This window comes from Diadema antillarum, unplaced genomic scaffold, assembly GCF_040938485.1.
Source record: "Diadema antillarum isolate AM-2024a unplaced genomic scaffold, OU_Dant_1.0 seq00000510_RagTag, whole genome shotgun sequence".
NCBI classification, from domain to species: domain Eukaryota; kingdom Metazoa; phylum Echinodermata; class Echinoidea; order Diadematoida; family Diadematidae; genus Diadema; species Diadema antillarum.
This window is the reverse complement of record NW_027271464.1, coordinates 703,626-727,640: the sequence shown is the minus strand read 5'-3', so window position 1 is coordinate 727,640 and position 24,015 is coordinate 703,626. Positions and strand designations below refer to the sequence as shown.

General features: G+C 39.9%; 1 protein-coding gene across 1 annotated transcript in view; it reads left to right on the top strand.

Annotated features, from left to right (window-relative positions):
• Positions 1-24,015, top strand: part of LOC139734110 (calcium-independent protein kinase C-like) — a 150,665-nt gene that overhangs the window by 44,183 nt on the left and 82,467 nt on the right. The window contains exon 2 of the mRNA XM_071644927.1: positions 11,125-11,185. Within this exon, the coding sequence (XP_071501028.1) occupies positions 11,125-11,185 (61 nt within the window). The remainder of the gene's footprint in view (positions 1-11,124; positions 11,186-24,015) is intronic.

Here is a 24,015-nt window from a genome sequence, read left to right as displayed (position 1 = left end):
GGTTAATTTCCAATGTACATACATGTACATACTGTCAGTTAAGAGAAAAAGAAAACACGCCCCTCATTTGACCTCTACTTTCCTAGTCGAAGGGTGCAAAGCAGCTCTGTAGTGACAACACTTGAATCACAATTATATGATGTCTAGATGAAAGTGGCACCCTGAGAGTCGCGTTTCACACCATGCTTGTAAACGCCATTCAAAATACATTTTGAAACATGATTCTTTCTCTCGAGTTGCAGCCTAACACACATACAGCTGTAGCTAAGTCCAAGTAGGCTTGCTAATCTACAACTAGGTCAAGATTGGATGAATAACTTAATGCTGATGAAAAAGATTTCCAAGTTTATTAGCCAAGTTGAGTGCTTGGACACATAAACTGTTAATAATCAAATGAAGAAATTTAACAATTGTTGAATTTTTCTTCTCAAGTTTCAAACAAGGAGATGATTGATCTCACCAAGTAATATGAAAAGCACCTTTTACCCATGGCAGAGTAGATTCAATCACATGAATGTGTAATATGATACAAATGTAAATTTAATGCGCTGTATGTCTAGCTTTATCATTGGCATTGGCCATCATAGAATTTGTCATTTTTTCTCTTAGAAGAAGCTAGTGTGTATGTGGTGGTGTGGGGGGGGGGGGGGAGGGGGAACATGTTATGTTTGTGTTAATCATTACAATCGTCAGCCAATGTCATCCTAGAAGTCCTTGGTTTGCAGGCGTACCCTATGTACCGATTATCCTTGATGTCAACTCTACAGCCCCCATATTGTCGTCATCGGTTGTTGAAGGATACACCATTGTACAAAGCAAGTAATTTATCTTCTGTATGTGACTGTGTAGTCATACTGTATGTTGTTGTTAGTAGTAACAGGTATCATTTGCTGCATACAATTTTGAATTCGCATATGAATATATGATAAACTGTTATTAGCTTTGAAATGACGACTTCTGTGGCAAGCACTTTATGGTACTCGATAGACCAGCTATAGTGTAAAGTCTATGCATTTCTTTATTGTAAAGGCTGTTACTTGACAGCCGGAAAGCTTGTAAGAGGTTGCCTGCCATAGCTACTGATTGTGCATGCAGATGTAGATCCTAAGTTTTGACATTTTTTTTTTCATCTGCAGAGGTTGCTAGCCTGGTGAATGAGTTGTGTTCATTCATCATATGTATGTACAGTACCTCCTGTCCAATTGTGTAATGCTTGCTGGAGATTAGTTGTGGACTTCATCGTTGTAGAGACTGTGACAAGCCTCAAGTACTCACAGCATGAAAGGAGATGTGACTATGTAATAATTAAAAAGACCATTGTAAGAGAGGGTTCAAGCCGGTGCATAGATTGAACGATGCCCTTTCGATACTAATTGCTGGCAATGTCCCCAGAAATAGCTGTTGAAGTCGATTAATACCTGGAGAGGTTCAACCGTGGGTGGGCAATGATATGTAACAAAATTATAGTAAATGATGTGCGACTATGTTATGATAATTTATCATTTTTATGGTAGGACATGTTTTAATATGATATGATAAATGTGATGTGATACCTGCTGTGGTATTGTATGACATTGTATTGATTGTATTGCATTGTAATTGAATTGATATATTAGTAGGATAGGTGTAGCAGTATCCAGTGCCGTTTGGATCAAGGATTACACAAATATTTATGCTTACTAGTTTTCTTGATGAATTGACATTTTCCTTGGCAAAAATATGATGTTGCCAGTACAGTGATTGCTGTTGCCAAGCTATGAAGAGTTAGGATGACCAATTTTTTTCTTCATGATTCTGCAAGCTGGCTTATTTTACTACCCACCGTTAACCCGTTAAAGACTAGTCTACAAAGTACATTTGTACATTCAGGCCGGTGTCTGGGAAATGCGTGTTGTAGCAAAATCAGCTCGTCCTCAGTGAGTTAAATGTGGCAAGCATTTTGTGGGACGAGTTTGCATGTTCTTTCTGTTATCAAATATGACTCAGCTGAAATACATCTAGCCATTATTTGGAGCCAAGTAAGTCGGCAGCTATCATTCTACTTATTAGGTGATACGCTTTTAGCGTATCACCTATTGTGTTTGTCAAAATCTTCCTTTCTTTCTTTTTATTCTTCTTTCTTTCTGGCACATTTTGTGTCGTGAATATCTCAACATTGACATGACGGAATAACATGATATTTTCAGTCAACATGTCTCATGACAATATCTAGCCACAATAAGGTTTTCATGACGGTAACATATCTATGACGTCATCTAGGCGCCATTTTGTGATTTTCGGACCATGTTACATGATCGATCATAACTTCATAACTAAAGGTCATTTCTGTATCATTTTCGTTGGACATAAAGTTCAGGTCACGCTCTATCTTACTTTGTAATGCTAATTACCCAGGACATCATTACGCGCGCATTAGCGCGCGTCAAAGTTTTTAAATGCTTAAAACGACTTCCTAATGGGAAATCTCGAAGTTTCAGACAATTTTAAGCGTTCCGCGCGTTCGCGTCCGTCCGCGCATTTCTGCGCGCAGTGCGCGTAAGCAACATGAAAATGCACATTTTTTGACAGATTTGGATTCGTGATACATTAAGTAACAATATCCATTGATTTCCGATCAATTTTGACCTATAACAAAGGAATGCGCTGGCGTCAAAGTTGAAATTTCGTGTGCGCGTCTATGTGGAAATATAGCGAAAAACATGTCTTTGTTTATTTCGCCATAGCTCTTTAAAACGTCAGGTGACCCTATGTTTTTATTGCATATTACAAAAGCATATGAATTGAAAATAACGTTTCAAGTATCAATATTTCCCTAAATACATTATGACGTCATCATATCATCATCTGAAATCAAAAAAGTGGAATTAATTTTTTTGAGGTACTGTTTCTGACATTCATTTGCTCGTATCTCTGTTGTTTAAGCTCAATATTATCTCAAATTCAGATATGTTGTACTTTGAACATTTGCCTTTTAAGTCCAAGTCATGGTTTTGAAATTTGATGACGTCATCATACCTTAAATTGTGATTAAAGGTAAAGATGCAAAATCGGACAAGTTTACGTGTTATGTCTATGGGAGGTGATTTTTTTTAAAACCATGCATTGACTTGACAACGTTTAAGCACCTTTATCTCACTTGATTTTGCTTCATTTCCTCTGAAACTTAAGTATGTTGTAGCTGAGACAATAAGCTTCAGTAATCATGCATTTTATTTTTTGAAGTCTCATCATCAGGTTGACAATTTTGCAGTTTAAAACTGAAAATGAGAATGGAATGTGGACAAAACGATTCCCGATTCAGCTTTCACATACATAAGTTTACGTTCCTCATATTTTCTCGCCGAGACGTATGGCCGAGTGGTTAAAGGCGACGTCTCAGAGACGTGATGTTGCGGGTTCGAACCCCACAAGATCACGAAACAAAATACTTAGCTATTTTACTTTTTTTCTTCAATTTTGTATTACATATTCGTCCATGTAGAAATCACATTCGTATATAAACGCACCTATACACACACACAGACACACAGACACACACCATATCCCTCTTTTTCGTGTTGGAGACCACATTGCTTCGACTGCTGCAAAATTTTGCAGGCTCACTTTGTCTAACCGATCATAGTATGTAATGACGACGACGGAGGTGTTGTACTTTGAACATTTGTCTTTCAAGACCATGTCATTGTTTTGTACTTTGATGACGTCATCACACTGAGAATTGTGATTAAAGGCAAGGTATCAAAACCAGCCGATTATAGGCTTTATGTCTACGGCGCGTATTTTTCCCAAGTTGCCAGAAATGGCATAGCGTCATCAGTCGTTACAAGGCCGCATTTCCGTCTAGCAATGTAATACATGTTCACGCGGCCACGATTGTTGATTGGGCAGCGACTTTTTCCCCCTGTAATATCCATACATTTCTTTTTTGCCTTACCATTTCCGGGGATGTCCCGTGGCCGAGTGGTTAGAGAAACGGTTTTGCATGCACGCTCAATATAACTTCAAGGTGCCTATATCACATTCTTTTCTTTGTCGATCACAGATGACCGACACCTGATGACCCCAAGCGTATCACCTAACTCGTCAGCGTGACGAGTTTCATATCTCGTTCTTCTTTCTTTCTGGCACATTTTGTGTCGTGAATATCTCAACATTGACATGACGGAATAACATGACATTTTCAGTCAACATGTCTCATGACAATATCTAGCCACAATAAGGTTTTCATGACAGTAACATATCTATGACGTCATCTAGGTGCCATTTTGTGATTTTCGGACCATGTTACATGATCGATCATAACTTCATAACTAAAGGTCATTTCTGTATCATTTTCGTTGGACATAAAGTTCAGGTCACGCTCTATCTTACTTTTTAAGGCTAATTACCTAGGACATCATTTCGCGCGCATTAGCGCGCGTCAAAGTTTTTAAATGCTTAAAACGACTTCCCAATGGGAAATCTCGAAGTTTCAGACAATTTTAAGCGTTCCGCGCGTTCGCGTCCGTCCGCGCATTTCCGCGCGCAGTGCGCGTAAGCAACATGAAAATGCACATTTTTTGACAGATTTGGATTCCTGATACATTAAGTAACAATATCCATTGATTTCCGATCAATTTCGACCTATAACAAAGGAATGCGATGGCGTCAAAGTTGAAATTTCGTGTGCGCGTCTATGTGGAAATATAGCGAAAAACATGTCTTTGTTTATTTCGCCATAGCTCTTTAAAACGTCAGGTGACCCTATGTTTTTATTGCATATTACAAAAGCATATGAATTGAAAATAACGTTTCAAGTATCAATATTTCCCTAAATACATTATGACGTCATCATATCATCATCTGAAATCAAAAAAGTGGAATTAATTTTTTTCAGGTACTGTTTCTGACATTCATTTGCTTGTATCTCTGTTGTTTAAGCTCAATATTATCCCAAATTCAGATATGTTGTACTTTGAACATTTGCCTTTTAAGTCCAAGTCATGGTTTTGAAATTTGATGACGACATCATACCTTAAATTGTGATTAAAGGTAAAGATGCAAAATCGGACAAGTTTACGTGTTATGTCTATGGGAGGTGATTTTTTTTTAAACCATGCATTGACTTGACAACGTTTAAGCACCTTTATCTCAGCTGATTTTGCTTCATTTCCTCTGAAACTTAAGTATGTTGTAGCTGAGACAATAAGCCTCAGTAATCATGCATTTTATTCTTTGAAATCTCATCATCAGGTTGACAATTTTGCAGTTTAAAACTGAAAAAGAGAATGGAATGTGGACAAAACGATTCCCGATTCAGCTTTCACATACATAAGTTTACGTTCCTCATATTTTCTCGCCGAGACGTATGGCCGAGTGGTTAAAGGCGACGTCTTGGAGACGTGAGGTTGCGGGTTCGAATCCCACATGATCACGAAACAAAATTCTTAGCTATTTTACTTTTTTTCTTCAATTTTGTATTACATATTCGTCCATGTAGAAATCACGTTCGTATATAAACGCACCTATACACACACACAGACACACAGACACACACCATATCCCTCTTTTTTGTGTTGGAGACCACATTGCTTCGACTGCTGCAATATTTTGCAGGCTGACTTTGTCAAACCGATCATAGTATGTAATGACGACGACGGAGGTGTCGTACTTTGAACAATTGTCTTTCAAGACCATGTCATTGTTTTGTAATTTGATGACGTCATCACACTGAAAATTGTGATTAAAGGCAAGGTATCAAAACCAGCCGATTATAGGCTTTATGTTTACGGCGCGTATTTTTCCCAAGTTGCCAGAAATGGCATAGCGACATCAGTCGTTACAAGGCCGCATTTCCGTCTCGCAATGCAATACATGCTCACGCGGCCACGATTGTTGAGTGGGCATTGACCTTTTCCCCCTGTAATATCCATACATTTCTTTTTTGCCTTACCATTTCCGGGGATGTCCCGTGGCCGAGTGGTTAGAGAAGCGGTTTTGCATGCACGCTCAATATAACTTCAAGGTGCCTATATCACATTCTTTTCTTTGTCGATCACAGATGACCGACACCTGATGACCCCAAGCGTATCACCTAACTCGTCAGCGTGACGAGTTTCATATCTCGTTTCTTTCTCATTTTGGTTTTACTCATCAGAATAAAAAAATAAACATTTGTAGCAATGTTTTGAAAGGACAAGAAATGTCCCACTATATTGTTCAACAGGATGCAGCATAATTCCAATTATCTATAATGGTTATGATTTTGATTTTGGACGTTGATGTGGAATCCATTATAAAAAAACAGAAAGAAAGAAAAACATTGTGAAGGCAGGTCTAGATTTGAAAGTTGAGCACTGTACTATATATATGACAGAACCACAAATTGAAATGTATGCAGGCTGTCCCTGGTTTTTAACCCTACCCTGAGAAGTGGGACACTGCACTGTGCATGGTTCCAGCATGATAGTCGAGTAGTCAATGCTCCATGTTTGTGTGCGGAGGGAGGGGCTGCGTAATGCGGACATTCGAGGGTTCGCCGCCAGCTTCTCTGGAAACAGGATGGCTGCCTGTCACATGAAATCAGTCCCAGGGATGCACCGATGTAAACGCTCCGTCGAGATTATTGACCAGATATATTGATTTTCATCAGATTCTCATTTCAGCGTCTGCCTGTGAGTCTCTACAGTGACCTCACCTCATGTAACATACAAATTATGAAACAGACTGTGTACGCCGTGTATTTTGCTGGCATAATATTTCGCATATCAAGACTAGAAAGATGATTATTGCAAGGAAGTCAGCTTCACATTTGAGAACCACAGCGCAGGAATGAGAAATGTGTGTTATCCCTTTTTAGGAGGACGATATACAGTGTACGTTGTATTTTGACACTAGAGGCAAAATTTTGCAGTTGTTGATTTCTCACTGTATATTAATCAACACATAAAATTTGCAGAAATTTAAAGACTGAAATATATAGCACATAAAATGCATTTCTTGGTAATTTTGTAATTTTGAGACTTTCACTCTCACATTCAGAATGCACAGGAATGAGAAATGAAACTTGTCGAAGTTCACTTGAATGTAGTGTTAATGTACTGTACAAGTTGAAAATTTGCCTTTGAGTCATTTTTTTGTTTGTTTTTGCATTCTTGAGTAAAATGAATTTTTATTTGTCTGTTGCATGATGTAAAGTCGTGTAAATAAAAGACTGGACAAAGAATCCATTTGTTTTTTTAATCATTTTGGTATCATACAAAGCAAATGGCAAAGAAGTTCTTCGTGTTGGGATACCATGAAATATTTCACATTTACAGTATTCATTATATGCAAAATAGGCAAGGAACTAAGTAGCTAAGAATAGTTTTTGTTTGTCTTTTGTTTTTTCTTGCGACTGAGTTCCCTTCGAACAGTTTCGTTGGTAGTGAGAGATTCTGCAAATTTCTTTGCCGGTACGCCGCTCTGCATAGCAAGTGTGCTACAAATAGACCTCGTCTTTATTCAAAACTTCAATTTTGTGTGATAACAGGCGTATTCTAATCCCCAGGGTGGTGTAATGCTATCATATGATCTGGAGCAAGAAAAACAAGCAGAAAAGAGCCAAGACAATATCAAAAGGGATTTGTGTAACATGCTTAAATCATGCATCATCGATCACAGGTCCCGTGGCTCAGTAACATTTTAGTGACACAAGGAAGCGAGAATATGTATGAGTTGAGTCATTATTGTACAGCAACATTTTGTGATATATTTTGTGTATGTTTTAAAGCATCTTCCTATTAAGTTCAGATCACATATTTTAATTGACAGGAGTATGCTGTTTGATTTTGAATACCATATCAAGTATTTAAAATCAAAATAAGTATGGAAAATTTGCAATTTGTAATTTGCTATCGCAATGCACACTCTCTGGCTTTCATTCCAGTGCCACAAACGTATCATTTCTTTTCAAACCAATGCGAGATGACAAATATTTTTTGTCGTACTGAAATCATATGTAACTAGAGAGGGGCCGTCAAAGGCGGCAGACCCACGCCTGAAGTACAAAGTCGGGGTAAACATAATGTGCATTCGGTCATCTACCAGAATTCGGTCACTTAATTGCCAGTGTGCTTTATCACCAGCCAGTGAGTTCTACCAAAGATCGTACACTGACATCGTTGACTGAGGTGTACGATCTTTGGTTCTACAGTCACATCACACGCAAAGTCACATCATTTCACATAGGGTAACACTCATTCACAACAGGAAAGTCCTTTAGTCTCCTCCAAAAATCCATCAAATATCCTGAATTCCACCGTCAAAAGTGCAGAATCGGAACTTTTCCAAGCGCGCGCGAATTAAGTCCAGTTTTAAGAGTATTGTCTACGCGACGGGTCGCCGAAAAAGCGCTAAAAATCGAGAAATACGCCGTTTTCTTGCGGGATATTTTGATTATAGCAAGCCGAGAGTGTGATGATATCAAAGGTCGTATGAGTGTACGATCTTTGATGGTATCCACAAAAGCGCAAAAGAAAAACAAAATTTACGTACCCCCTAAGCAATTACCCCTATGATTAGTGTCTACGGGAATTATTCAATGCAAGGGTTGAATGCAAATGTCTACTGCACCAGTATTCGGTCACCAACGAGCGCCGCAACGTCCCCGATGCAATTTTGCACCAACAGTGTAGAGCGCGATGCATTGTCAGCGGCCTTGCACACACATTGACATTGAGCGCGCATATCGTGCAGTGTGACTGCGACCGAGCAAATGCTCCTACAACGAAAAAAACAATCAATGTTAATTTGAAAAATCATCAAAATACGGGCCAGTTTGTGGCGACGGAGAACGAACTTTCATAAATCTAGAAGGACATAGTCCCTCAAATAGGCCTAAACGTAAATTTCGGAATTCTTACGAACATTTGAGCAGCGAAGTCGGATCGTTTGGGAGTTTATGTTTTCGTATGGTAGCGGAAAATCGCAAAGTGAGAAACGGAAAATTTTCGGAGTGGTCACTACTAGTGGGGTCAAAACTTCAAGGTCACACAGAATTTGCAAGGGTCTACCGATTATCACCAAAATCTAATCGATTCTTTCCTACCATTATCCAAACATCCCCTGAACATTTCGTGCAAATCCGTTTACCCGTTCTCTTGTTATTAGCTCACCTGAGCCGAAGGCTCAAGTGAGCTATTGCGATCGCTCTTCGTCCGGCGTCCGTCGTGCGTCGTGCGTCGTGCGTCGTCCGTCGTCCGTCGTCCGTCGTCCGTCGTCCGTCGTCCGTCGTGCGTAAACTTTTTACATTTTCATCTTCTTCTTGAGAACCCCATGACCGATTTTCACCAAACTTGGCAGGTAGCATCCCTAGGGGGATAGGATCTCAATTTGTTCAAATGGGCACCATGGCCCACCTGGGGGGCCCCAGGGGGGCCCAAACCCCCTAAAATTAAGGAATCTTTAAAAATCTTCTTCTCTAGAACCAGAAGTGATAGGGCTTAGTTAATACTATGAGTTAGTACATGGATGACTGTAGTTTCAAGTTTGTTCATGGGGGAATCAGGGGTGCCCCCCTTGGGACCCAGGGGAGGGGGCTTTAGAGGGGTCCTAATGGGGCCTAAATTGTACATTTTCATCTTCACTTTGAGATCCCCATGTCTGATTTTCACCAAACTTGGTAGGTAGCATCCCTAGGGGGATAGGATCTCAATTACATCAAATGGGCACCATGGCCCACCTGGGGGGACCCCAGGGGGGCCCCAAACCCCCTAAAATTAAGGAATATTTAAAAATCTTCTCTAGAACCAGAAGTGATAGGGCTTAGATAATACTATGAGTTAGTACATTGATGACTGTCTTTTCAAGGATCAGGGGTACCCCCCCCCCCCCCCCTTGGGACCCAGGAGAGGGGAGTGGGATGGGTCCTAATGGGGCCTGAATTGTACATGTTCATCTTCTTGAAAACCTCATGATGAATTTTGACCAAACTTAGCAGGTAGCATCTCTAGGGGGATAGAATCTCGATTACTTCAAATGGGCACCATGTCCCTCTTGGGGGGCCCCTAGAGGCCCCCCCCCCCCCACATTAAGGAATATTTAAAATCTTCTACTCTAGAACAAGGAATGATAAAGCAAAGTTAATAACATGAGTTTGTACATTGATGACTGTAGTTCCAAGTTTGTTCATTGCAGATCCAGGGCTGCCTGCCCCCCACTCCCTGGAGTTGAGGGGAGGGGGGGGGGGGGATCCATATGCAGACCTATGTAAGTTTCCAATGTTCTCAGGTAAGAGTGTGCAAGAATGCATGGAAGGTGAAATTGCGATACTCAGGTGAGCGCGTGACCCGCGGGTCTCTTGTCTTGTACACAAACAAACAAACAAACAAACAAACAAACAAACAAACAAACAAACAAACAAACATATGGAACCCTTTACATAACCCCCTGCCGATTTTCATCGGCGTGGGTAATGAACTTATTTTTGTAACAGACAACAAATGTGACAATTCCAACTTCTCTGTATCTGCAATTAAAAAAAAATTGATGTATGTCATTGCTCACAACCAAGTTGTAGTCACAATCTTCATTTCATTGTTACTCGATGCTCTCTCTCAATGACGTGGTAGCGTGGGGATTAATGGGTGGCATGAATCATTCGTTGCCCACCAGGGTACATTCAAAAACCAAGAATATAGCACCATTCTGTGAATACTGCGCATCGAAGCGTATGCTCATCCGTAAATGGTCGACTCCTGTCGAGATTCTTGGGCTGTATGTATTTACAGAGAGATTAGTGATAAAGCTGTACGCAGTTTGTTATACAGGTATTCTCGAATATATCCGAGCCGGGCCAGCCTTCCCACTCTATAAATGCTATCCCCACGTGCTACCGGGTCTTTAAGTTTTTCAGTCAGCACAGCAAAGTTACCCTTCCACAAATATCTCAGTGACTAATCATGCTTTGCTATCACAACAGTCAGACAGAGGGCGTGTTTGTCGCCAACGACTTTACCCCCTCCCCTGTGCTATATCCCCATCCTACAGTTGTACCTTCCTCCTCCCCCCCCCCCCCACCGTGATGCGGCAATCTTGTGAACGTTGGCCCCAGTTGCGGAGGTTCTGATGATGTCTATCTTTGATTTCTTCCTGTTGTCACCCTAGATTGACCTGGAACCAGCAGGGAAGGTGCACGTTGTCATCGAACTGCAGGGATCCTCAGAAGGTGAGACTCGAGCTGTTAACATATTCTTGGGGGTGGGAGGGGGTGGGGTGGCAGAAATGAAAGGAGTGATGGTATTAGGGTGGGGAGGAAAAAGATACAGGGTTGTAGATGTATTAATACTGAAGATGTCTTCTCTGCAGTGTAGACCATTCCGACCTGGCACCAAAGTCTGCCATTACCGCGGTGTCCCATGCGTGCATACATATGCAAATGCAAATCTACATGATGCATCATGCCTTCAGCATACACATATGGACACCACAGTAATGGAGGATTTTCTGCCAGGTCCGATTGGTCTGTAGGGTAAGCAGTCTTTATTCTTTTCATTATCTGACAGCTGATTTGTCATTCGAATGTATGATTTTGGATGACAGTATTGTTGTGATGTAATCATGTGGTGAATTAGCAAAGATGGTATCTTCATGTTCACAGGTTGATTACAGTAGTGTGGTTGTTAATTGACGAATTGATTTATCAAGTTATTGAATAATTGATCTGTCTGTTTGATCAATAGGGAAATTGATAGATTGCCAGTGATATGAACAGTTGATCAATCCTTGACTAACTTGATGGACTAGTAGAGTGACTGACTGATTTGATTGATTGATTGATTGATTGATTGATTGATTGATTGATTGATTGATTGATTGATTGATTGATTGATTGATTGATTGATTGTTTGATTGATTGATTGATTGGTAGATTTACATGGTAGACGAGTGACCAAATGAGTGAATGGATAGTGCTAATGATTTTTGACTGGTTGGTCTGCAGGTTGCTTGATTGGTGTATTGATATAAAAGTAATGCAGCATATTGTATGGAAGGATGCATAAAAGGATTTGCTGAGGTCTGATGTCAACAATTCATCGACTTATTAAATCTCTTGACAAGTTTGGCTCAGGATGTCCATGATCTCCATGGTGCAAGGTTCGTGTATTGTAAGTTGTACATAGAGAGAAGGGGTGTAGAAAGTAAAAGATTAAGAGTATATGCAAGGCAGCTAAAATGAAATTCAGTGCATGGATAACCTGTTGCTGGGTAGTGGCTGGTTGGTAAGTTGGTTGGTTGGTTGGTTGGTTGGTTGATTGGTTGGTTGGTTGGTTGATTGATTGATTGATTGATTGATTGAATTGATTGAATTGATTTTATTGAAAACTAATTGGATGATTGCTCGCATGGCCATTGGCTTGCAGATGACATTGATAAAGGTCTCACAAATAACAAGGTTTTTGTCTTTTGTTTTAATCAATAGATTAATAGACTGATCAATTATTCTAGGGCTCTTCTATTGATTCAGATTGATTGATTATTTGTAATTGCTGAATTGGTGTATTGATTGATTGCTCTAGGGCCAACTGATCAATGACTTTGTCATTTTTTTAACAGTATTTGCTGATTATTTGATTGTTGTTGGGCTTCTTGATGAATTTATTATTTGATTTACAATTTATTGATTGATCATTGATTCACTAATCTATTGTTTGATGATTGATTGAATGATTGACTTGTCAGTTGATTTTCTACATCCATTCACTTGATGATTTACTCACCAATTGTGTGAGGAATTCTTGGTTGAGTGATCAGTTGATTGGTACTAGATGCTGATAAAGTGATTGATTTATTGATTGTTTGATGAAAATTGGTTTGGAAATGGCTGAGATATTCAAAACAGAGTAATCTGAATAAAAGTTGGGTAATTGATCAATTTTATTGTAAGTCAATAGCTCTACCATTGTTGAATCTCTCACCAGTGTTGTTGTTGTTTTGTATTTTTTCTCAACTGTCAGTGATATCTTTGACACATGAGACGGGGATGATTGAAAGGTTTTTGAAAGAAAGCGGGGATGGTGGCGTTATTGCAGGAAGAACACACGGGGCAGCTTAGGTGTAATCTGGTGTGTATGATATGTTTACATGCTTCTGAGACATCACCATCACTCCTGGAAGTATCCCGGGGGATTGGGATCGATTTTGGCGGCGGATTTGGCCGGGTGATCCGAATGCGCGGACGAAAATGGATGGTGTTACGGGCGGGATGGACGAGATGACTGGGAGATAGATAGATGGACGTGGAAGGGGGTCAGACTGGCTGGGATCAAAGGCTGTGGGTGTAAGTGCATCTGTGGATGGATGGAATTTAGTGTTGATGGATGGCCTGATGAATAGATAGGTGTCAACTGTTCAAAGTGGTGGTACAGGATGGGGTGGGGGGGGGATGGGGCAGGGGAATGGATGGGGGAAGGGAATGGAGAAGAAGAGAATGATCAAGCCCTTCTCTCTTTGTTGTTGTTGTTGTTGGATGATTGATGCAAATCTATAAATGATTGAGTACATATGTTGATATCATGTATTTACAAATGATGCAATGTTTTGTACCTGATTTTAAGCAATTACAACTTGCAGAAAATGCACATGCATAGTGACAAATCAGCTATTGGTAATCGAGTGTTTACAGGCCTATACAATGTATACCTCAGCCATTGCTATGTTAAAAACAATTAAGGAAATCTATTATTTAGGCTTCCTCCAATTAAGTACAGCGTAGTTAACATTATTTTTTTTTTGTAATGAAATTTGAATATATGTTTATGTTGATATAAAAGGCTAGGATTAGAGCATGTGGAGAAAGAAGAGTTCAGTCATATGTAATGACTATAGGCTGTCTTTCAGACTTTGGGCTGTTTTTCTCATTTTTGTACCTATTTGCTGCAATAATGATGCTTGCATTATCTCGGGGAAAGTCATTCTCTCTCCCTATCTCTCTCCCTCTATGATGGAAACACTGATGTAAGAGTAAAATGTCAAGACATGACTGATGTAAGTTTTTGTTGGATAGGTTTAAAGATGAAGGAAATGCTGCCCATAGACTTTATGGAAGGCTGAAACGAAGGCTAAGACGAAATCTTTTGGTGGAGACCAGTGAGAAAGAACCTCCTCTAAGTAGGAAGGTCATGTGTGACTTTGAATGATTACTTACCTCTTACAAGTGGTTTGTACAGTCTAAATGTGTATGTATCGATTTGATGGCAGTACGCCCTTTTGCCTTGAAAAATTGGAGAGCATGGTCATCGATCAAACCAGCCATGGACTATGGAGTTCCAAATGTCAAGAGACATGAAAACATTCATTGTCAGTGAAATGGGACCTGTGTGGTATAGTGGTTATGGCTCTGGACTCTAAACCTCCCCAGTCCAAATCCTACCCTGTGCGTACATCCTTGGACAAGATACTTTTCATGCATGTCTTGAGCAATCCTGTGTAATTATGGGTACCGTACCTGTTAATGGCAGGATAATGGAGATTATATGTGTGCTTCTAGAACGCTTTGCTGTTGCGTCTCTTTTTTTGGGGGGGGGGGGGGGTTCATATCTTTTACCATGTGGACTTGATGATGGATTGTTTCTATCTATTATGATGATTAGGTAGAGTGTTAGCCTGGTAATATGAGTTTTGAAAAAAAAATCACTTTTGGATCTTTTCTCATATGCAAATAGCAAACAAACAAACAAACAAACAAACAAACAAACACTATGCACTTGTTACCAATCAAAGCAGGGAGATATGATATACTTGGATGAGAATTAAGAACTAATGTAACCTTAAACCCTATGGTACCCTACATTGTATGTCTGATAATGTACACATCTGTAACATGATTTGCAGATTTAAAAGCTGTAGACTACATTTGGAAGCCCTCTGTGTATTTCAATACATTTTTCCCCACCTACAGTATCTATGGCATATGTTTGGCATCAGAGGTGTTTATGTCAACTCGCCCTGTTCAAATTTCCTCTCAAGCCCTTTTTACACTTGTGTTTCTTAACCCCGTACTTTCTCTGACCCAGGACTATCGTTAGTCCCGTACCAATTTTTTTCAGCTTTTTACACTCGCCAATAAATCCCATACTAAGCTCTTGTCCTGGGCTAAGGAGAAAACTGACCTTTTTACACTCATATTTCTTAGCCCCGTACTTTCCAAACCACATGAATATTCATGATTACGCTGTGCACTGTACAAGTACACGCACGCACCGGCAGCACTTGATTACCTCGTTTCTGACTGGTCAGTGGGGGGTCGGACTTCGTCTCCGTCGCTTAGCCCCGGATTATTTTTTCGTTCTGTGTACACTCGCTTGCTTGGTACCGCAATTGCGGTGCTAACCCTACTATTTGCAGGGCCAGATAGTACGGGATTATCGGTGGGGCTAGCCCACTTTCGCAAAAACAAGTGTAAACAGAAAGTGGGCTAAGGAAAGTCCAGTACCAACGGTGGGGCTAAGGCCCCCCTTAGCCCCACCATTGGTACTTGACTAAGCAAAAGTTTGCAAGTGTAAAAAGCCATTCAGTCTTGCTCAACAATATCCTGGTGGCAAATTTTTTATGTCAACCATAAAATTTTGGAGAGGTTTCGCAATTAGCCTTGTCCTTTGCAGTTGGGTAGAGTGAATTGTATTGTGTAAATATTAATGGACATCCCATCAAAATAATCACTGTTTTTAGCAATAACGTTGCTGTTATTGTTATCATTAAGTATACATTATTATTGTTGTTATTGTTATTACCATCATCAGCAGTATCATCATTGTTCTTATTTGTTGCATTAATTAGCTCTATATTATTTGTTGCTATCGTCATGCAAGTATAAGGCATTCTGCCTAGTAGCTGTATTATAGCATTCACAAAGTACAGGGATAATGTGACATGTGCAATATCATAACCGAGATGTGTTGTCAACATTATTTGAAATCAGTCAGGTGACTTTGTAGATCCGGAATTAAAGTAGAAATTTTAGCGGACATTGGGAAGTGATGTTCCTGAGCTGCCATTTTCCAGAAAGGTGCTTTACAACAAGTTTCAAGGTTTGATAAGAGCTACCCAGTCCCGCCTTTGGTATCTCCTCCAACCTGGCCAAAGAAAAAAGAAAAAAAAAGAAGAAAAAAAGAATGATTGTTTTTTCCACACACTGAGTCACAGCAGTACAAGAATTATTTTCCCCAAACACTTTTGTATCTGAAGGCATAAGATTTAGAGGCAGGTTATGTTTGCTTGCTAGTAAAAACCCACTCCAAAGGTAAGAGACAGACTCACCAGTTCTAACAGCTCATGTTCTTGGAGACTTCATATTGTAAATACATCTTGTATCATGTTTCTTATATGTGATGTGTTCCTCGTTATGTGTGGAGTTTCAAGCTGTTCACCTCTTCATTTGGTGTTTAAGAGGTTACACTAGTCAATTGAATGACTCTTCCTGACCACAATTGGCCAAATTTGATAAGAGAAATACATTTTGGGGAGAAAAGTGATTCAGGTGTGCTTTCAGACTTAAAAAAAAACCCAACAATTTGATAAGCCTGAAATGTGTCTTAAAACATGTTTACAAGCAAATTCATCTGCAAGTCTGAAACCGCTGTTTATCTCATGACGACGAAGAGGAGTAGGAGGGAGGCAGGGAGGGAGGAAGCAGCTATGTTGTGTTGCCTTCTTCTCTGAGCACACATTAATCTCTGCTCTGGATGGTCTCGCTGAGAGCTAAACACTCCATACTGCCAACTCTGTCTTTCACCGATGTTTTAGCTTGCAGTCCCCCCCCCCCCCCCCCCCCCGCCCCGGAATTTCTACATATATTTTTATGTATGTATTCTAGTTGAGAAGAGGAATCAACAGTATGTCTAAACTCTTGAGATATCTAGTAGGCTTTATGTATCCTCCAGAGTTACAAATTGGTCCTCCCGTGATTTGCAGTTTATGCGGTGTCAGAATTCAAGTGTGAAGATGTTTTTGGTTTAGATTCTTTTTCATGGGTTGCGACTTTGCAAAGTGTAGCTACAAGCCTGAAGTGCATTAGAGTTTAACTTAAATGGTATATATATATATTTTTTTTTATGAGTGCACTCTTGGGTGTCTCTTAAAGCAGTGTTCAGAACTTATGTATAAATCAATTCATCACAAGATTTTATTTGTGAGTGATAATAATGTATAAAGCATCTTTTTCTTTTAATGCCAAAATGTGAGTAGTATAACCTATATCTGATGCTGTCATAACTAAAAGCAAGACCAGCATGTTTCATAGCATTGGAAATTTGTCAGGAGGCCTGAAATCGTTAATTCAGGCCGTGTAAGTAAAAAGAGAGAGGTGATACTTTGCTCAAAATCACATGATAAGAGGCATGTGATAATTTGAATGCTAGCACTTCACGAGCTCAGGTGCTTTCATGTTATTCACTGTACGTGCATTTCTGAAATTTTGTGACAGAATATCTTTTTTCTGCAGTAGTGTGTCCTTTAACACTACCATGAGCAATTATATCTTCATTAACAGGAAATTGCCTAAGATCCCCATGGAAAAATTTAGAGAATTTTTTTTTTTCTTTTGGTTGCTGCTTAGTCCAGAAGGTTTTTATGGTACAATTTGATAAGTGCCCTGTAGGAGCTAATCTTTTCTTGTTCAAAAAGAGATTTTATTTGAGGAAACGGTTAGAAGAGGGGCTGACATTATTCACTCAACTGTAGGGAAGGCCTTCATTTTGATTGGCTTAGATCCCATCCATAGCCTTGGTTCCAGTCCTCCACTGGATGCTCCTCATCAACTCTGGGGACAATGAACCATCATTCAGGAGGGCATCCCCTGATGTTGATCAAGGGGCAGAAAGGATAAGGGGAAAAAATTGTCTTGATGGCATTGAGAAGAGGCTAAGGCAGAGGTGGCTCCACATGTGAGTGACCTACTTCATCAGCCGGGCCAAGCGGCCGACTTCCCTTTCCTTATGCACAGCTCATGCTGGCATGACTCTACAAAGCAAACACCAACACTGCCATCTACTGTAGTTTTAGAGATGTGATTATGTTGGTCAGTCACTAGCCCCCCCCCCCCCCTCCCTTGTCCTGTGATTGCAAGGGATGGCTAAGGAATAGATAAGAATGAGATGACAGTTAATACATGTGATGGATGTGGCATTACATACTGTGTGCGTGGTATGTATGATTTTAATTTAATTCAAATGTGCACACATCTATTTGTCTCTTCAATTTCTCTCTATCAAGTGATATTGTGATGAAGCCTTGTAGAAATCTCTTTGTCAACTTAGTGAATTACTAGCTCCTTAACTACTGATGATGCCATTGGGTTAAACAAAAAAAGTGTAGAAGTTTGAATATTCCAATATGGGTGATATTAGTCAACACTGTATACTCCAGCTATTCCTGCAATACCAGGCACACTTTTTTGTTGTTTTAGAAAGTGCAACATGAATTCTTAAAGAGACAAATATATGAAAAATATGATACATATTATATATACAGTAGTTGAAAGTACATTCTTTCATCTGTAAATTCTGCCATTCAAGTTTGTATCCATGATACTTTGTGCCTGATACTTTGTCAACGTGCAACCAGTACAGAGGGTAGTTCACATTTGCTTTTTTTTGTGGGGGGTGGGGATGGGGGGGGGGGTATCTTAAACAAAATGTGACTCATATTCAGCTTCCCAGGGAAACTCCAGATTTCCTTGCCAATGAGACCTTCAGGAAATACACAGAATAGGTGATTAGTTACTGATTTATAGGTCTTGCAACGCTTTGTTTTTACTGACAGAACTATGTACGGTGCATATAACTACTTACTGCACTTTGGGAGCCATGTTGAAATCATGCTCACTCAAGATAATTAATGGTAACTTCTGATTGTTTTTCTGTCGAGGCAAATTCATTCACATAAATAGGAATGCTACTGTATCATTTCAAACAGTCTTAACCCCTTTGAGGATGAGTTGAGTTTGCTGTAACATGCATTTCCATTAGGCACCTGCTCAAGTATATTCGAGACTAGTCTTCAATGTGTTAAGCATGCCAGCTTGCTGTTGTATTATAGCTCCATTTTGAATCTTTTATGACCCCCCCCCCCCCCCTTACGCATTTTATGTTCCACTATCTGCTGCCATTTCTTCTGGAACTCTTTTACCCCTTACCCCCTCCTTGACGAGCCGTCGCCGTCCCCTGTGAACCTCGGGCGCGGCAGTGCCCGGGGGAGACACATTTGTTAAATACTGCAATCTCGAAATTCGGAGTGACAATGAATGTTACCGCCACGGTCTGCCCGCCAATTACGCGGATTAGCCGCAGCTTTGTTGCCATGGCCGCATAACCAACGATTTGCTCAAGTTCGGTGGGGGCTATATTTAGTTTGCCCACATTGGATCTGGGGACAGGTGCATCTGATTTATGTAGGCCTTTCTCTCTTCCTTTCTCTCTCTCTCTGTCTGTTTCTCTCTTTTTCTTTCCTTCTCTCTCCTTCTTTCTTTCTCTCTCTCTTTTGTGATAAGTTTATACCACTTCCCTCTGAGGCAGGGAAGTGTGTCCCTCACACGGCCCTAGAATGAGCCATTCTCGTTCCCTGGATCTTTGGGAGTTAGAATGTGCATTACAAAGCAAATTGTGCTCTTAAAACTACCCTTTCCTTTCTGTCCCCCCCCCCTCTCATTCTCTCTTTTTAGTTCAACTCAATATATCTGAAGTCCTCATTATCCTGTGGATCAATTCTTTCAGTTACTCTAAAGAGAAATTTTCTTGTGGCATGAAACTAGCCCGAAAATATAAGTGTCTGAAATTTTTGCTTTTCTGTCTTATGTCATGCTATGTCGATAATCTAAAGGTATAGGCGCATTGTAGGGGTATGACCGTATCCCAGAAAAAAAAACAAAAAACAACAACACATGGACGGATCCAGGAATTCCGCAAAGGGAGGGCACCTTTACAAAAATTAAAGGGGGGCACATGCTCCCCCATTTTTTCCTTTTTATTTCTTTTGTGTTAACAAAAATTATAAGGGTGGCATGTGCCCAGTGCACCCCATCGGGACCTGCCACTGACACAAAATTTACCTTACCTGGCTGAGCACGAAAAAACTTTGTTGAAAAATATGTTTAAGGGCATTTTGCCATGTTGGTCATGATGCTAATGCTGAGTATAGAGATCACATCTCAATGATGCTAATGCTGAATATAATTCCACATATAGTTCAATTCAACTTTAAAACATTTAATACCAAACAAACAGAATAATAGGAATTTCAAGTTTTATCACAGTCAGACATAAGATAATGTAGCTGCAGAATTTTAGATTTTGTGTTTTCACCCCATTCATATCTCACAACTTTCCAAGCAGTTTTTACTAAAATATCTAAATATTATGGTTTTGAGATCTATGATTGAGCAACGATGTGACCTCTTTTCCCCTTTATCATGATCATTGGAAGGTTATTACAAGACCACAATGATAAATCCTGTTCTCTCATATTTCATGCCAAAAAGAACAACAAACAAAGAAAATAATTTATTGAGGGTTTGGTATGCAGTACAATGACACTTCTGAGCAATAACCCAAATTTGGGTATGTGGTTGCAACTGATATTAATGAGCAATTTGTGAAAACATGGGAAACTTTGAAATTCCTCAAACTTTCCAGTTTATGATGCAACCTCTTCCATTCCATTTGCCTGATTTTGCTCAAATTCATGAAAGCCAGCAGGAAATTAAAGGATGTGGAAAAATGTACTTTAATGATAGAAATAGCAAATGAGAAGGGTGATGATGTGCCTACGTATCATACAACAACTGACGGAAGCAGGGTCTCATAAAGTATCCATTAATCTAGGTCACCAAAACTCTTCTTAAATGCTTCATTGACAAGACCACAGCACGTCTTGTCTTGGTGCTGCAAGCTGTATTGTATCTTTGTCATCCATGGATGGATGTAAAGATGTTTGGGTATGTGGTTATACGGTATTTCCTGCAGGTAATATTATATTTCCAAACAAAGACATTCAAAAAAAAAGAAATGGGAAGGTCAAATTACTTCCTATTGTGAAAGGTGAGAAGTGGACATCCTACCAGAATTTTTTTTTGCCAGTATTTTCTCGCGGCTATCACCTCGAGCAGCTTTGAAAGACAAGGGATACATGTCATCTTCCAAACATTGTGAAATGATTGTTTATTAAACATACAACAACCACAAAAATCATTTGAGGTAATGGTCTATGGATTTGTTGTTGTTGTTGTTTATTATAAGTAATTATGTAATCCTCTGTGTATGATCGCTAGCTCTGCATGTACTTTGTGAAATGTTCGTTTCATAAAGGAGTGTGAAAAATTGGTTCTGTGGTGAAATAATATACCCTGTACTACAAGGACAATATTACATCACCTGTTGGTATGATTAATTTTGAAAAAACATGATTTTTTAATATTTTTCTATGAACAAATTCCAAATGAGATGCAAATCCCCCCTCCCCTTGTTTCCAGTCTGATACTGTGATGAAATATATACTTCCTCACCCCCAGGCCCCATTGATGGTTTCAAATGGGTTTATATCCCATTAACAAACCATCAGTTGCGTATCAGTAATACCCATTTGGCTAATTAACAAATTGAATCCCTCAGACCGTACAATGATGCCATTTGAATTGCCAGAAATGTGTCGAGTAGATGCTGTATAATGTATCACAATCTTGATAGTCGGCATATACTTGATGATGATGATGATGATGATGATGATGATGATGATGATGATGATAACAACAATAACAATAATGGTAATAATAATATTAATATTAATAATGAAAAGAATAATAGTAATAATAATAATAATAATAAGGTCTTCTTTATCGTGGGTAGCCTCTTCAGTGTTGCCACTGTTCTACCAGAGGGTCTTGCCATTACAATTTCCTTAGCGTTGCCAGGTACCCATTTGGACACTTGGGTCGAGAGGGACATTGTGTGTAAAAACATTTTGTCCAAGAACATCAGCACTGGGCAGGAATCGAACTCAGGTCCTCCGATTGGGAATCGGGAGTCTTATCCACTATGCCACATCGCCCCCATGATTTAATCTTTGTGATTGAAACTGCATTTTGTGGCACGCAAGTCACAAAAAAGACATTTGAAAATAGACTGATAGTCTTCAGGAAGGTCCAAGGTTATGATTTATTTGCACAGCAATCAGGAGCATGTTTCTCCCCCATGAAAGTTTATAATAGTTACGTTCAGACGGCAGGCCCTAACCTCGAGGTTAGGAAACCTCGAGGTTTAGCTCTTGCCCCCTAACTACGACGTGTGTCCACACGACGAATCTGAACCTCGAGGTTACGAAACCTCGAGGTTAAGCTTCTGCCCCCCCCCCCCGTAACTACGAGTGGGTCCCACTCGATGTTAAAACCACAAAACCGGCAGTTTCAGCCCACACTGCTAACAAGGCGTCTATTTATTCTTTATACCAACCCTGTCGGACTCTCTTACAGGTACTCTTTTTCTCTGTCATGGTATGCAGAGATAGCACTGCACTGATGACTTTATGTCTTTATGAAGATATTCGTCGAAAACATTTTTTTTTTTTTTTTTTTTTTTTTTTAGCGTCGGAGAAGAATATAGAATACAGTAGCGAGTTCGACATGTTCAGTTTCAGAGATCAAGCGCATGGGAAGAAAAGATGATGTTGTTTTGTCGTGCGTCATAGGCGTCATAGGTTTTTCACGTGTAGTGTATTTGTGGTGTACGTTTGGGAGGTTGACCCGGAAGCAGAGGGAAATTGTGGGGGCTGGAGTTTACGGCGAGGTCACTATTAACTTCGAGTTCGTTGTTTTTTGTGTCCACACGGTGCTTAACTACGAGTGGGGACCCCCTGCGGCTCGTGGTTAGAGCGTTAACCATAAGATTTCTCGTGGCTCGAAACATCGAGCAAACTTCGAGGTTTGCTAACTACGAGTGCGTCTTCACGGTCCCTAACTACAAGCTCTAACCTCGAAGTTTCCTAACTTCGAGGTTAAGGGCTCCCGTCTGAACGTAACTATTACCTCCACCTCATGAATGACATAATACTAGTATACACTCAAGACGTGTAGAATTAGTCCATTGTACGTACACAGAATGTGGAATGATTACATGGTGCAGTCAAACACGGCGTCATGCAACCTTTCTCGACAAACGTCAGAAAAAAGCATTTGTTTCCCATCCCCCAATTCTTTAATGAGTAATAATAGGGAGCTTTAGATTTTGACACGCGGACGTTTGAGACGACGAGTGCGCTGGACGTTCTCCTCTCCCTGCGTCGTGTGGAAAAATAGCTTTAGATTACGCTGGGACGCAACGTATAAAAAATACAATCGCGCCCCCATAAGATCAGTGCATGAAGTAGTTCTGTGCGTTGCAAACTGTGCGGACATAAAAATAGCCCAGTATGCGTAGTGAAAAACTCAGGCGACGCAAGCAAAAAATAGATTGACTTTACGCGTGCTACTGCGCACGCTCAGAACATGTTTTTTTCCATTGAACGTCCATGCGTCTAAAATCTAAAGCTCCCTAATACCTGAACAGAACTTACATCAGATCTTAAACTGATATTCCATATTGATAATGACTGTTTGTGAGAGACAGTTTTACTGTATAACATTGACTCAGTAGCCTTAAAACCATGTCCACTCGTGAATATGTTTTTCCCAGCTTATGTTGCATGCCCACATTTGTTTATATATCCATCAATTTGCAAAGTCTCCTTATTGGTGAAGCGCTCTTCAGGATTGTTTGTTCACAACTTTGTTTACCAGGGTATTCAAAATTCTTGTGTTTACACACGTATGTAAACACATTCAATAGAGTCACACAAGTATCGGCAGTTTCATTTATTTGTATTGAAACTTGTTATCCCATGCGAGCAGAGTTTCCAATATTTAGTTTGTGGTTCTGTATATTTTCTGTTGTCGTACTCGATTCCAATTGGAAATAAATTGTGGTTGATGATGATTGTTTTCTTGATAGCCAACCGTGGCAAACAAAATTCTTG